Raw genomic sequence first — 16,205 nt, 5'->3', positions numbered from 1 at the left:
CACACTTGAAACATTTATTACTGGAATCTTCTCTTACAATCATCATACAGTACAATTATCAGTGAAGCATACAATACAAAAGGAAAGTTCGACTTTGTGTTAATTAACATTCTTAAAAAGCTGAGAGTGAAAACATTTAAACACAGCCAGACAACAAGGCATGTTCTTCATCCTTTTAATAAAGTATCTTTTAACATTACATACAGTATGTCCATAAACCCTCTGAGCAGATAAAATAAATATGTTTAAGTGTTAATTTTAGTCATATATTTGTTTTATATGTTTTTTTATCATCAGTAAATTTCACGTGACTGCATATTTGTATTCAGGGGCTATCATGCCTCCACTTTTGCATTTTTTTTATCCTTATGTATTAACCAACAATTTTTGTCCCCTCATTTTGCCTATTTAAGAGATAAAAGCATTTTGTCAAATTCAAATTTTTCAGATATATTTCAAAATGTTGTCGAGTACAGCTCTAAATGCATCTTTGAAGCAGGTGGAAACTGTAGCAGCTATTGAATTACAAGACGTCTGTGAAGCTGCAGCAGCATTTAAACACCACTGAGAAGCTAATCTGCAATTCAGCGCAGAATATTTTCATTGTTTTCTATTGCAACAGCTCGGACAGTAGACATTTAATAGTGAATTCCGGTGTTGAACAGCGATGACACAGTGCTCATAGTGAAAGTAATGATAAACAGGTGAACAGGCTATGTCGACAGATCAACTGATCAGTCCCCTTGATTATTATAGAGACAAACTTCTGATAAAGTATCCTCCTTTTTGAAGACAAGGGAGAAACAAGGTGTGCAGGCGCTCTCTCCAACCCAGCATTAAAATACATGAGTGTACCGTGCAAAATCATGAAGAGGTAAATCAGGGTTAGGGGATGCAATTACATTGAGAGGATTCCCTTAATTCTATAAAAGATGGCATGAGTAATCGTGCTGAGTGGAAGTGAAAAGCCTGCACAAACTCAACTGTGTCCATACTGAAATCAGCGATCACTCAGCTTCTCTCAGATGTCCCCTGTCCTTCGACAACATCCTGTGGTGCAATAGCCTACATTATGTGGCGTATCTGTGTGTGTTTATATTATGGTGTATTAATTTCTCCAGAAACAGTCAGCACAGATGGAGTTTCATTAGTAACACTAGTGACAGTCCATGGAGCGGGAGGTAAGATGGCGTGCAGATGGACACACGTGTAGACGAGGTGTTTATTTAGAGATTGCTTTCTCTGCTTGGTGCCTTTGATGGCTGTGAGCGTGCCTGTCACAACAAAGACAGGAAGTACGTTAGAGTGAGCACAGACACTCATTAAACCCGCAAATACAGCTCATATATTCCACTCATCTCACACAACATTTGTAGACACCGCAGATAGAAAGACAAAGAGCAGAGTGGGAGGATAAAAAAAGGACTCACCTGGTGAGGTCCTCTATGTCCACCAGCATGGCGTCCTGCTCCACATGTAGCTCGTCCCTCATCAGCAGCAACTGCACCAGCTCCTCATTGAGACCTGCGCCAGATCATACATGTCATTAACTCTAATAAAGTCTAACGCATTATTGAAGGTGATCATTTCACTGGATTTGATCAGTAATGTTCTTGTAAGAAAGAATGAACACAAGTCGACAGAAACGTTAAGGGAAAAAATACTTGAAATAACTTTGAAACAACAAAAAGGAAACATAAAATGACTACAGAGTCACAAAACTTTATCTGCAATTAAACCACTTTGACTGTACTGTGCACACAACACTTGGCACTTTTTATCTTTATACCTTTACTGGGCACTTTAAACTATATTCTTTAACATTTTCAGGGACTGTGTTTGTTTTTAGGATTGTTTTGTTGATAGTGAGGATTTTTTTGGTGTTAAATGTCATTTATTTTTACATTTGCACCTGAGATCTCTGAGAAAGTCTGCATGTACATTTATAGTAATATGACAGTAAAAGTGAAATGAATTGAACATGGCCAGAAAGGGGGGCAAATAAACTACAAAGGGGGGAAACAGAGAGGCACAAAATGATGACAAAAAGGCATGAAACTATAAAAAAAAAAGGCACAAAATAACCTCAAAGAGACCCAAACAACCAAAAAGAGCCACAAAACAACCACAGGGAGACACAAAATGACTACAAAGACACACAAGAGACGACAAAGAGATGCAAAGGAACTGTAAGGAGACATAAAATGACTACAAAAACAGGATAAACAGCCTCAAAGTGACCACAAAGAGACATAAAACAACCAAGAAATGATACAAAATGACTTCAGTGTGACACCAAATTAATTAAAAGAGACACAAAACAACCACAAGGAGACATAAAAGTAACATATGGAGAAGCAAAACGACCACAATGTCTGCATGTCTTGCTCCTGTGTAAGGAGAGATAGTGGGGCCTTTTGCACATCTGTGCCCAGGGGCCTATTGTTTCATAATCCGCCCATGTGCAAGCTCGTGTGTGTGTGTGTGTGTGTGTGTGTGTGTGTGTGTGTGTGTAGGTTAATCGACTCACTCTGAATCTGTGAGTGTAAGTCATTTGTGATGACTTGCAGCTGTCCTAGACTCATGTCCCTCATGTCTCCTCGCCTCAGATTCCTCTTCATCAAGCCCTCGCTGATGTGGGGCAGATGGGGAAGCTGCGTGCAATGTAAACACACATACAGGAAATTACTGGGTGCCAAACTGTGTAAAACAGTTCAGAATGTGAACTAATACAAAAACATTATTATTGAATATAAAAATATATGGGTTAGCATGTGTCAGAATTGCTGCCCTCTTGTTCTGTAGTATCAGGGGTTTTCTCTTGGTCACACGCACATAATAAACCCTGACTGACCTTCTCTTCAGGCAATGCAAGTCACCTTTGTCATTTTTATTGCTCATTGTAACAGCAAGTTGTAGTTAGTAACTCTATTTTTACTATTTTCCCCCTCACATGTGGTAGGGATATTTCATTGTCCTGATCATCTCCCAAAAAGCAATTCTCACAGAAGAAGAAGTAGCAAAGAGCTCGAAACACACACACAAATCCCCTGATATGTATTTCTCTTTCTCTGACTGACTAACCAAGTCAGCCACAGGTGAGCGTCTGTGCAGCTGGATTTGCCTCTCCACCTCCACCTGCATACGGGCCATGGGTCGAGCCAGAGCTAGCGCCACCCGGGCCTCTTCCTGCAGCCTCCGCTGCACCCGCCAGAACCCTCCGCAGTCATCTAACGGGTCCGAGTCCTCCTCCGCCGTGTCCCGGTCCGATAACGATGAGCTCTGCTTGCTCTGGAGAGGAAGTCGTGTAAGTGATGTCATGATGTAATGGCCAATTGTTCACACACACATGGTTATTCCAAAGAGTAATAAGAGTAGTGAAACGAGACAGGAACATACATGCAACACGTACACAAACACACAGAGACTATCTGAGCTGTGCATACCACAGGGGACAGCGGTGTGTCCAGACTGGTCTCTGTCCTGCTGTCCTCAGCATCGCTGTCTTTGTCACTGCTGCTGTCGTTGACAAAACATACCTGCAGGTTCACTCCACTCTGCAGTCTGAAAAACACAAAGAATGAAGAAAATGAGAGGAAATGTTGATCTTACAGACAAAATGAAACCTGTATGGTAAAGGAAATAACTGATGATTGTTTTGATTTCACGCACAAAAAAAAAACAAAAAAACACAATTTTAATGAAAGAGTCACAACATAGGACTTTGTTGGAATTTAGGTATGTATATTAATCCTTAACAAGATGATCCTAAAAGATAATTTACAGAATTGAGCCTGAAGATATGAGTGGAAAGTGAAAATGCCATGAAATATTTTGGCAAAAGTTTCAAGCACAGAATTAAAAAAAAATAGATAACAACAAACATTTTAGGTGATCACCATAATTTCCACAAAAAAAGGTGAAACTATAATCAAATCCTTTGGCAGGCTTCTATAGTGCGCTGTGCATCATGCACCAGGGGGCCACAGGAATTTTTTTTGGTACAGCACAAGACAGGAAAAGCCCTGCTGTGTTTTTTGCTTTTCTTAATCAAAATATTGACAGACACTGTTACACAAGAAATATTTTTTAAAGAGGACCTTTTTTTCAGATTGTCAACAATTACTCATGTCATAATGAAAGGGATGGGTGATAAAAAACAAAACAAGTCATGAAGCATCAGCAATAATGATATGTTTATGAGGAATAATGTCAGCAATATTATTGCTGTTCAGTAATAATATCTCAAGAAGGAATTTCTTCAAATTTGGCACAATCATCTATAAACAAACTATTTAGATTTTGGTGGTCAAAGATCACTGTGACCTCACAAAACATGTTTTTGACCTTAACTCAACAATTCATATGCTAATTCTGACAACATTTCAAAACTGTGATGAGAAACCGATGAGACTTTTTATCTAAAAGGTCAAAGGTCAACTTCACTGTGACACCACAGTGTTGATTATGTTAAAAACACGATTCCTTTTTTTCAGATGAATATACACAAAAAAACGTACTTATTGTGTTCCATTTCTGCCAAGATATCTCCCTAAATCCTACACACTGGACCTCCGACAGTTACATATCGGTTATTTTGGGGGTCCACATACTTTTGGCCATTAAGATATGATAAAAAGTTGTATTAATCCCACACAAATGTACATGCTTAAGCTTAAGGTTCAGAAGAAAGTGGAAAAGTGTGAAAATAAAATCTTTACACACCTTTTACTCATAAAGATACTGTATGTCCATGACTGACAGTTACACAGGATGAAAGTAATACACACATTGCGTGTAGTATTTTTACTTTAAAATATAGAAATGTTATTGCACATTAAATATTGCATAGTGGGAAACTGCACAGGAATGTTACACACTATATAATTTATGGTGCATTCATGTCAGTGATGTCACAGTCTATGACATAATCCATCTGAAACAAGAGCTTTAATGAAATGACTGAAACCACAAACATCTCATCAGGCAGTTGCATCTCAACCTCAGCCTTTCCAGGAGCTCAAAACACCATTCACCCAGTTCCAGATCACGATGACTCTGACTGAAAGAACCTAACAACCCAAACTAACCTTTGGGATGAGAACAATAACTTATACAACAGCACAAACTGGACAGGGTGTCGTTGGAATTTCCACCCCAAACTAAACTCAAGAGGGTTCACTTTCACCTCGGCTAGTCACATGACTCCAGTTCCACCAATCAGAGCTGCGGAGTTATATCAGGCACCACTTCTTCTTTCAGCAGCAATTGAGCCGCAGGCAGCTCTGAAGTTCCTCAAACAGTAGCCAGGAGCATATGTGGGGTGGCCCCATTGATGAATATAATAAACGCCCCCTCTAAAAGTCAAGGTGCCACAGAGTCACCAGAGGTCAAAGCTGTCATGGAAATAAAACAGAGTCTTGTTGTAGGTGTAGTGGCTGTGGTTAACCAGCTTGTGTTTGATGTAATGCAACTCCTTCCACTGCGTGTGTGTGCAAACCTCGAAATCAAATGTGAAATATCAACATTGTGGGCAATAGTTTCCTATATTTTGATTTGATTTGTCATATCCCTTATGTACATCAAATCCAATCCATATTTGGAATCATTTTGCAATTAGTAATGAGCGCAGAGACTAAAGGACACAAAATGAAGGGCAGTAAAACTATTAACAGTGGGGAAAATAGAAAAGACTATAAACACAAACTGTGCAGAATTATCATGTAAAACAAAACAAAAAATGATAAAATATCTGAGTAAATAAAAAAAATCAATAATCTCTGATATATGAAAATAATTTTAGTTAATAATTTTATTTAATATGAAAACAGTTAATGACATTCATTGCTTTTTGTGGCAGTTGCTGGCACAGTTTTCAATGGGAGATCTGTCTAATTTTGGCATTAGACAGATAGTTAAAGGAATAGTTCGCCCCCAAATCAAAAATGGTTTTTTTTCCTCCTCTCACCTGTAGTGCTATTTATCAATCCAGATTGTTTTGGTGGGAGTTGTCAAGTGCTGTAGATATCAGAATCATTATAAGCTACGCGCTCTCAAATCCAGAAACCAGAGCCATAAGTCTCAAACTTAACATGTTATCAAGTATAAAGTCTAAAGTTGCTCCACAGACGGGAACCTGATTGTGTGGACCCACAAAATGGTTTTTTTTTTCAATAAACAGGAAATGTAGCCACATACTCAGAACATTGGAGTCACATGCGGCTTTTTTAGCCCCTCTCTATTTGGTCCCCCAATGGCTTTGACACAAAAAAAAGAAAAAAGAAAGAAAGAAAAATGAATTTAATTTTTTTTCACATTTGTTTATGTATTTTCTGTTCTAGGTGTAAATAAATGCTTACATTATCCACTTTTGGAAAACCTACTGAATAATTAAATTAAACTGAACTAAATTTTGTGTCATCCATCTATGGCCTGGCACCTTTTTCAAAATTTTGCTGAACCTCAATAACGGTACTTACTTATTTAGACAATAACTATAAGGCTTAAATATGTTTTGCGGTCCCAGACAGGTTTTTAAAATTCTTTTTGGTCAAAAATGGCTCTTTTGACTGTAAAGGTTGCTGACCCCTGCCCTAGGACAAAATGAATTTGAGTTTTAGTAATCTAGTTTTTCATTTTGGAGAGTTGATCATGTTTACTTCTATTTGGACTGTTAGGACTCATAGGAAAACATGTATGAATTCCAATAATGAAAACTTCCTCTTCAGTGTCCCACCGTGAGAATTTGTTTAATTCTGTGTGACTCATGAAGCTGGGACATCGCTAAGTTTCTATCTCGGCAACTTATCACGCATCAGAGGTTAACCACTTTGCCACCTCCCCTTCCATATTTGTGTTTCTTTGTTCTGCGGCTGTAAAATTGTTCAGTCCAGTGAGTTCCCTTGGACTGCTTGTAAACAGCACTTTCAGGGAAACCTTTCATTTTCTTATCTGTGGCATGAATCACTTCCTCTGTTACTCTGTTTGTTGCTCAGTCTCACATAAACACATAAACACATGGGATTAATCAACTTATTTATTCAGCTCCCTATTATTGCACAATGATGCACTGTCGCTTACACGACTCACTGTGTAAGGACTCGTTGTCTTTTACTGTCATTTGCACATGACACCTAGAAGTCAATCAAATCAGTTTTATCTTTCTGATTTTTGTTTTTTTTTTGGCTGATAGTGGTGAGTTGATAGATAAAAGTGAGCTGCTGAAAAGCTCCCTCTCCTGGCTGTTAAATACCTGCTCATATTTGCCATAGATGACTTAAGATGTTAAAGATGCCAGAAAACAGACCACTTAGTTAAATGGGAGACATTATAAAGCTGAAAATCCTTAATTTCCGAAATGACAGCTGAAAAAAATGCTCTGATCCTTTAGATACATTCATTAAATCAGTTTGACAAGAACTCTGTCACACTAAAACATCCACCGCTCCTATCATTGGGGATCATTTTACACTTTTTAATGCACCAATATTTTAATATGTGCATATTATTTGTCACTGTCAGTATTTATTCTACACACTGTACATAAAGTACATGCACATATTGTATATAATCATCCCATCCATGCATGTCCATTTAGTATTTTATTTCCTAATGCTACAACTCACAGAACACTTAAATTGCACAGAGTGGCTGTATGTTTTATTTCTATTGTAGGTTATTGGTACTTTCATAATAATGATAATAATAATATTAATAATAAAAATAACTTAAATGATGTTTATATTAACACCTTATGTTTCACATACTTGTTTACATAATAGTCTTGTTTTTGGCCTTTAATTGTGTAGCTATGTTGTCCTACATTGAGAGACATGCAAATAATAATAATAATAATAATAATAATAATAATAATAATAATAAACCTAGAAACAAATTCCTTGTATGTGTACACACACTTGGCCAATGAAAGTATTTGTGATTTTGAAAATGCAATGTGTTTAAATTTATATATATTTTTTGTTTGTTTGTTTAAGAACCCTTTAAGGAACAAAAAAACATTCACTTCAATCAAAAAAATTCAAAATCACCAATGTTGGAGGTCCATGTTATTCATTGGACAGTCATGTGGTCTACATTAGTGGGATCCTTATATGGGAAAAAAAAAAAGAAGCCGCTCCTTAAAGGATATAAATGGCTCACTCTAAAGTAACAAGAACACAACAGTTCTTATTTTTCTGCTGATTATATGCTGAAAAGAAAACTCACTTATTATATCATTTTCCATTTCTGCCAATATATGCCCCTAAACCCTACACACTGAACATTTAAAAACAGATTAACAATGTAAATCAGTCATTTATTTAATCCAGGGCGTATCCCACTGTTTCCCTGCCATCCATCTAATAATAAAGTCCGGAGGAACATCTAAAGACCTGTCAGCTGTCAAAAGCTAAAAAAACAAAAACATCGGTACTGGCCTTCAAAAGGCTTCATTGATCAAACCGTACTAGTGCACAAACACAGACACACACACACACACACACACACACACATATAGACACACTCTATCCAAACCCACCGGTGAGGACGGGCCGTTTTTGCTGCAGCTGGTGTAGATGACTGGCTCGTCGTCATAGAAACTGCCAAGGGCAAGTTTCTGCCTGATGGACTCTCTCTCATTCCTCTGGGCCTGATGGTGAAAAAAAGAGAAATACATGAATATAAAGAGAATATTAATAATAGCGCTGCTGCTGTTTCATCTCTGCTTGATTGACCAAGTGGGACTTACTTGAGAGAAAAAATATTAAACTGAGAGTGTAGTTTGCTATTCAAATTAAAGCTAAAAATAAAGAGAGGCTAAGGAGGAGGGACACACATGGATTATGTAGGTAGATGGAAAGAATGTAGCAAAGTCAATCCAATTTCCTGTCTTTCACACATTAGGATTATCCAGCTGTGAGCTCACATTATGACTGTATAGATTTGTTAAATGCACTGTTAAAGCTTAGCTAACAAATTTCTAAAAATCAGTTCTTTGGCCTTCTACACCACCATAGGCTTAGATAACAGCTAGACATCGACCCCTACATAACACTCTATCTCTTAATAATCAGTTAACCCAAAAATATCAGGTTCAAATTGTCAGCCCAAATTTTTTACAGCCCACCATCCAAAAAGAGAATATCCTGTTACTCCTGTTAAAACAGGGACAACAATAAATACTGGACTGCATTTGCAACCTGATTAAAATGCATGTCTGGCAGGTCCAGGTGGTCTGATTTTCTCCCACAGTTCAAAGACATGCAGATCAGGTAAAATGGAAATATATGCTCCTAGCTTTGAATGTGTTATAATTTGTAGTATGTTTTATTTGAGAATGGACAATATATCCACATTAAAACAAATGTAAATGCACTCGATCTAGTTTAGTTTCTAGTTTCTAGTTTTTCATCAGTAGTCCTTTTGCCTGTTATTAGACATCCTAGAATAATAACAAGAATGGAGAATATAATGTATGATAGTTAAAAGCATACAACGCTGAGATAAAAACACATAAAATACAGTTAAGCATGTACAAGTTAATAATATATAATGTGGTTAAACAACATGAGTAAATAAAATCCAGATAGCAGATGATGCAGGTACAGTTACAGGTATGAGGTCTCCAGCTAACAATTATTTTCATTGCTGATTATCCTTTTGATTATTTTTTCAATTAATTGATGAGTTGTTTGGTCTACAAAATGTAAGAAATTCTGAGAATTACTGATCAGTGTTTCCTTAAGCCGAGGAAAATGTCCTCAAATGTCTTGTATGTCCATAACCCAACGATATTCAGTTTACTGTCAAAGAGGAGTAAAGGAATCACAAAATATTCACACTGAGGGGATTGAGGAGCTGGAATCAATGAATTTTGACTTTTTCTTTTTTAAAATTACTTAAACCTATCAATCAATTATCAGATTAGTTAGTAATTTATTTAATATTTGACAACTATTCAAGTAATTGATTAATTATTGCAGCTCTTTTATTGATGCATTTGTCTAGTCCTGAAATAGACTGACAATATGTCCCGCCTTGGACAGACGATGGTCCTAATAGTAATTTAAAAAAAACGAATTAATCAGGCAGCTACCCTAATTAACAGTGCCCCAATAACATCCTGTTTTAACCTGAAGGGATATATATATATATATATATATATATATATATATATACATATTTATACCTAAAAGGAAAACAAAAATCCATAGAGCTTTTCAGTATTTGTCCAGTGTCCAGTGTATTAGCAACCAAAAATAAGCATTGTTGTATTTTCATTATCTTAGAATGAGTTGTTTATATGTACATAAGCAGCAGGTCCGCATCTACCTTTATCTTGTCCTCAAGATTGCCATGTTACACTGCCATGTTTCTACAGTAGCCCAGAATGGACAAACCATACAGTGGCTCTAGACAGGACCATACACATTTTTGCGTCAGCCACCATAGTCATCAGCCCCAACTAGCTTTACGGCCTTTGGTAATCACTTGTAACCACAGGACTATAATTGATGTAAAGCATCGATAATGGTCTTCATTTTCTCAGTTGTCCATCATCATCAAGACAGCAGCCAATATCCACAGTAAAATAACTACAACTAACAACTGAAAATGCTGCGTAATCCACCTTCAGTTGATGGTTCAAAATATGTCATTCTGCTGCTTGTTTGCTATCGTGTATTTAATCTCACATGACAGACATTTCTCTCCTCTCCTCTTACTTGTTTCTTGTACAGTAAAAATGTAAATTTTTTAGTTTCCCAGCATCTATGAGTTTCACTGTCCTCATTTCATTTTGTCCACTTTTCCTCATTTTCTTCATCTTTGGTTTATTTCCTACCCTGAATCATTTATCATTTTCACTTTATCTCAGCTTCCACTGTGTAGCTGCCTTTAGATCTAAATTTCTCTTTACCAACTGCAAAATTATTTAGGTCATTTAAACTGTGTCAGTTACCGGTACACAAATCCAAAATGTGTAAGTCTTACATTGCCTTAAAATACTGAACAAAATGTTTCAGCATGACATTATTTCCTATTCTGGCACCACAGGAAAAGTATTTTTCATATTATAGGATTGTTCCCACATGTCCTACAGCTGCCTACGTGAGTGTGTGTGTGTGTGCGCCTGTGACACACCACCATTGAATAACGCCTCTAAAATTAGGGATGTTACTCTCTAAATAACATCAAAACCCACCCAACACAAACACCCTCTCTCTCTCTCTCTTTTTTGTGACGCATCATTAGATGAGGCTGTGATGTAAGAGCATAAATCACAGTTAGTCGCCTTCACTCTCCCAACCGACACTCTGTCTCCTGCTCATCCACTTCAGACAGCCGTTTCAGATGCCCCCCTTACCGGCAGTATGTCTACACACACATGCAACCTATTTTACCCTCCCAGAATAGAGATAGAGATCCCAGAAAGTATGTGATATAGAAAAATCACCTTATGGTCTCTGTTTTTAATGTATGTAATGGAACAAAACCTGTAAGTAGATTACACACAAATAAAATTAAATTATTTCAGATTTTACTGAGATGTAAACACATAGACACACAGGTAAAGATCACATATGAACACACCCACACCACCTCACAATCACACAGCCACGCATCCATTATGGCTGATTCATCTCCAGCAGCTCGCCCATGATGGCTACCTATCACGTATACCTGTAAATATTACACTAAATACTCTACACCCTTTAGAATCACAAACACAGATCCACACACCTGGTAAACGCGTTTCTCCTGGTGCACCATCCTCTCAGCGCATCGTACTAAAACAGCCGCCCTGCCTCTTCTCTACACTGCAGTGAAGCTAGACCCAGGAGACCCTCTCATATACTGCGGCTCCGTGCAGGAGAGCAAGGGAGGGAGGAGGGAGCAGTGAGGGGAGGGAGGGATGGAGCAGAGAGCGGAGGGAGGAGGGAATGTGGGAGAGGAAGAGGAAAGAGTGGGAAGAGACGGAAGCAGAGGAGGAGAGAGAGAGAGCTGCTCAGTGCTGCCATTGCTCTCCTGATCTGTTATCTGCTCCTCCATCTTCCGCCCCTCTCTTCGTCATCTTTCTTTTAATCGAAAGAAAAGGCACAAATAACAGCTGCTGATAAGAGTGAGCAGACCTTATAGATTTACAGAAATAATGATCTATGATTGGTTGCAAAGCAAAGTGAGCAATGTGTTGGGCTAAAAGGCCAAGCTAAATATAGCCTGATAAATGAGACTGCAACCCTGGAAAACGAAACCATTAAAAAATGCTGATCAATAAAAGCCTCCTCTGATAAATGTCAGCACTTTTGAGCAGCTCTGACTGGCCAACTGCTCGCTGGCCCGAAGCAGAATTTCTAATTGCACATTTACTGTTTGCTTTGTCTACTAAAGGAGTCTCCTCCAGCCCTATTCCACATCACAGATTCAAGTGTGATGAGCCGTAAGAGAGACAAGGAAGCACAAGGGTGTACGAGGCCGCACGTGCAAGAGAAAAACACACACACACACACGCACACAAAAGCATGTACACACAGTTAGTTCCCACAGTGCTGTGTCATCTTTCATCGGTCATCAGGATCAGGGTTGGCCCCTGATCCTCAGCCTTTCTATTTCAAGTATTTCTCTAAGGACAATGTTCACACCCTTATCATGTACAGAGAGTATCTTCTTCTATGTTATCAGCTCGTAGTTATAATTTCCTACTGAAGATTGTGCATTTCTATTCTAAGAAGTGTGTTATCTGTTATCTGTTACTGTTGAATCCCTGAAAGACGCAGAGGAATTTGGGCACATTGACTTAGAGTAATTCAGTGCTTGTGAGGCCCCGACAGGAAGAGAGAAAGAGAGTCACTCACAGAGATGCTGGGCCGTCTGGTTCCCTCTCCACTGTAACAGTCTTCTGCCTGTGGTGCGAAGATATCCTGGAGCTCCTCAGCCCAACTGCGGCTGTTAACCATGCAGCCTCTTCCTCTGCTCTGCTGCTGTGTGTCACAGTCTCCACAGTCCTCCCACCAGTGGCCAGCTGTGGCCTTTCTCATAAATACTTCTCCTTCCTCTTCCTCATCCATTTCCACATCATAGTCCTCCATGAAGACAAAGTGTGTGGAGAGGGTGAAGCAAATGTCAGGGCTGGGGGGAGGGACTGAGTGTCCTGGCTGGGAATATGGCCACAGATGGACTGAAGATACTTAGAGATGCGACACAGATCTCTTGCTGAAATCAAATGCTTGAATGCTCATTGTGTTGGTCTCTTTAATCTTCATGGTATCTTTATGTTTCCTGTGATCAAACACACAAAATAAATAGGTTAATAAAATTGTTGCATTGGCTTAGACATAAAATTACAGCAGTATTCTTTGTCAGAATTTTTCCAGTATAGATACTATGTTCCTACTCTGTGAATTTCCAGTCTCTGATCAAACTAACGGCAACATAATAATCATAACTCAATGAACCAATCAGTTTATGGACAGAAAATCAACCAACTGATAATTAATTAGTGCTCTTAGTCATTTTTCAAAAGTCCAGTATGTAGGATTTAGGGGGATATATTGGCCAAAATTGATTAATATATTATGTTTTCTTAAGCATACAATCACCTGAAAATAAAAATTGTGTTTTCATAACCTTAGAATGGGCTGTTAATATCTAAATAGGGACCGGGTCTCTGCCATGTTTCTACAGTAGCCCAGAATGGTCAAACACTGGCTCTAAATAGGGCCATTCTCGTTTTCACAACAGCCACTGTTAGCACCAACTTTGCAAGAGCACAACAAAAACACTGCTTTATTTCATGTTTTTACCCATTTAAATCACCGGGTCCATTTGTTTTAGAGGAGACCTCAGCAGAGAATTTGGTTCCTGGTAAAAACCTCACAATCAATGAACACTGAAAAAAAATTAACTGGGAGAATTTTTAGCAGGTTGCAATCTGCAGTCCTCATGGCTAGACACCACGAAATCCCACTATATATTACACACTGCTCCTTTAAGAAAAAAAAAAAACAACAGCCAAATATTTGCTGTTTAAATGCTTCTTAAATGTGAGTATTTGATGCTTTTCTTTGTCAAACATAAACTAAATAGCTTTGATTTTTGGTCTGTTGGTCAAATAAAAGATACCATATGAAGACGTCACACCTTGGGCTCTGGGATATGATACAGGGCATGTTTCACTATTTTCTGACATTGACAAAGCTATTAACCGATTATTGAAGAAAATAGTCGGTAACATAATTGAAAATATAAATAACGGTTAGCTGCAGCCCTACTTTGTCTAAAAACAGCAAATTCTGTTTAACAAACTGAACTACAAATGCATTGTGCAGTCTCTGAATCTAAATTCTCATTACTGTTAAATTAAAAAGTCAAATCACGTATAGCAAATACAAAGGACTCACCTTCATTGTAGAGTGGAAATTCTCTAGAAATTCAAAATGAGCAATCATAACAAAACAGAGATAAGCACAGCATTGCATAAAAGAATAATTGCTTCTCCCATGCTGGACAAAGACTGTCTGATGACCACCAAAAGATGGAAGTCAGGGTCTCTCACCAACTACAGAATTATTCCTGAGCTCAGTGCTCCACAATGCCAGCCGACTAACATTCAAGAATAAACGACAAGGAAAAATTACACATACGCATCCTTGCTCTCAAAGATAAGCATTACACGTCTCTCCCTGTTGTCACGTGTGGCTCAGTTTCAGTGATGTGTAAAGATGTGTGTGTGTGTGTGTGTGTGTGTGTGTGTGTGTGTGTGGTCACGGGGTGCCCAGAGGAGAGAGCACCATGTGGAAATATATAGGAACGGACAGAATGGGATGAGTGTGCATGCGCACTGTAGGAGTGTAGATCAGCATGATGGGTTTCACAGAAAATAAACTTGAATGTTGAATATTTAGAGACAGTACAGATTTAGTGTAGGGAAATTTGTGGCATTTGTTGAAAATACCTCAATTTAATCCAGAAAAGGTTACAGTTTCTACTTCACTCCCACATTCATAAATTTGCTCCCATGTCCACACTGTCAGTGTCATGTACAGTCTGCCTTTGGCAGATTCTGTTGTTTAGTAAAATGAGGAACATTGGGTACATGAATCAGGGTTGTGTCATTTCTCATACTAGTTAAGTTGTTTTTTTTTTGTGTTTTTTTTTTAAATTGTATATAGATTATGTACAGTGAGGCAGATTATCAGCATGCAGAATTCAGGTTGTTCATTTAACCACTTGAATGATCAGACCAATTGGATGGGCACCAACTGACTTCAGGTGTGTTGCACTACTGCCTTTAGTAATGGCAATTTCTGCTTAAGTCATATCATAGGCAGTTGTTTGTGTGCAACCCCAATGGCCAGGGAAATGTTTTAATATATTTCTGTGAACTAGATACATTACTACATGTAGTGGATTCATTGAAAATGTCTGTTCCAGCCATGCTGTGGTTGAGTTTAGGCACTGAACACTTGGCTAAAATATCCACTTTTGGTAGCACAGTCCTGGCTGGAATTGAGGCGTTTCTCTAAGTTTTGTGGCACTATCCCCAGTCGGAAAATATGGATTGGTGGGCTAAAAAGATGCTGGAAAAACCATTATGGGTCCCCAACAAAACACATTAGGGGGCTTAAAAGCCACAGAAAAAAGTGATGTTAGCTGAAAAAGAAAAGATACACGAAACCAATGTAACCATTAACGGAAAAGTAAAATGAGCATTTTTCTGGTTACTGGGCTGTCATTGCACTTAAAAATATCATAGCAGTAAAAATTAGTCTGCTGTCCCAAAACAAGACTAACAGTTAAAACAAAGCAGGACCAACAACAAATTACAGCTTCCAAAGGCAGAGTTTGCAAAAAAAAAAAAAAAAAAAAAAAACAGTTGCGATGCTTGCAATATACAGTTTAATGTTCCTTTGCTAATCACCGGGAGGATCTAAAGTTATTATCTGTTCCCCCTTGGTAAACTTAATCACTGAGCCCTTTGCCAAAGAAAAAAATTGTACCGTTTTCTGCAATTGCACTTCAGGCAGACCATTGTCCACTTGTAAAATGTCATTGCAAAGAAATTTGCAAGGATCATTGGACATTCTTTGTGCCATATCAACAACTACTGTACTCTGATTTACAATTAGGTCGACATACACACACGCTGAGAGGTTTTAGCACCATGACAGAATGGGAAATGGCATTTGCATTACACGAGGCCCAAA

General features: G+C 38.1%; 1 protein-coding gene across 2 annotated transcripts; it reads right to left on the bottom strand.

The window, feature by feature from the left end:
- zgc:153615 (uncharacterized protein LOC777747 homolog) lies at window positions 1-11,864 on the bottom strand. 2 transcript variants are annotated; one of them, XM_042497976.1, is made up of 8 exons: window positions 11,743-11,864; window positions 8,540-8,650; window positions 4,406-4,413; window positions 3,447-3,564; window positions 3,085-3,291; window positions 2,531-2,654; window positions 1,431-1,524; window positions 1-1,274 (listed from the first exon to the last, which is right to left on the bottom strand). In XM_042497976.1, the coding sequence occupies exons 1-8, from the start codon at window positions 11,770-11,772 to the stop codon at window positions 1,223-1,225; spliced, it is 744 nt and encodes a 247-aa protein (XP_042353910.1). In that variant the 5' UTR covers window positions 11,773-11,864; the 3' UTR covers window positions 1-1,222. The 2 variants fall into 2 exon arrangements, with proteins under 2 accessions (XP_042353910.1, XP_042353909.1); XM_042497975.1 differs by lacking the exon at window positions 4,406-4,413.
- Window positions 11,865-16,205: the final 4,341 nt, after the last annotated feature.

The sequence above is a fragment of the Plectropomus leopardus genome, chromosome 12 (assembly GCF_008729295.1).
Source record: "Plectropomus leopardus isolate mb chromosome 12, YSFRI_Pleo_2.0, whole genome shotgun sequence".
Classification (NCBI taxonomy): Eukaryota; Metazoa; Chordata; class Actinopteri; order Perciformes; family Serranidae; genus Plectropomus; species Plectropomus leopardus.
The sequence above is the reverse complement of the archived record's forward strand: the minus strand, read 5'-3'. Positions and strand labels throughout refer to the sequence as shown.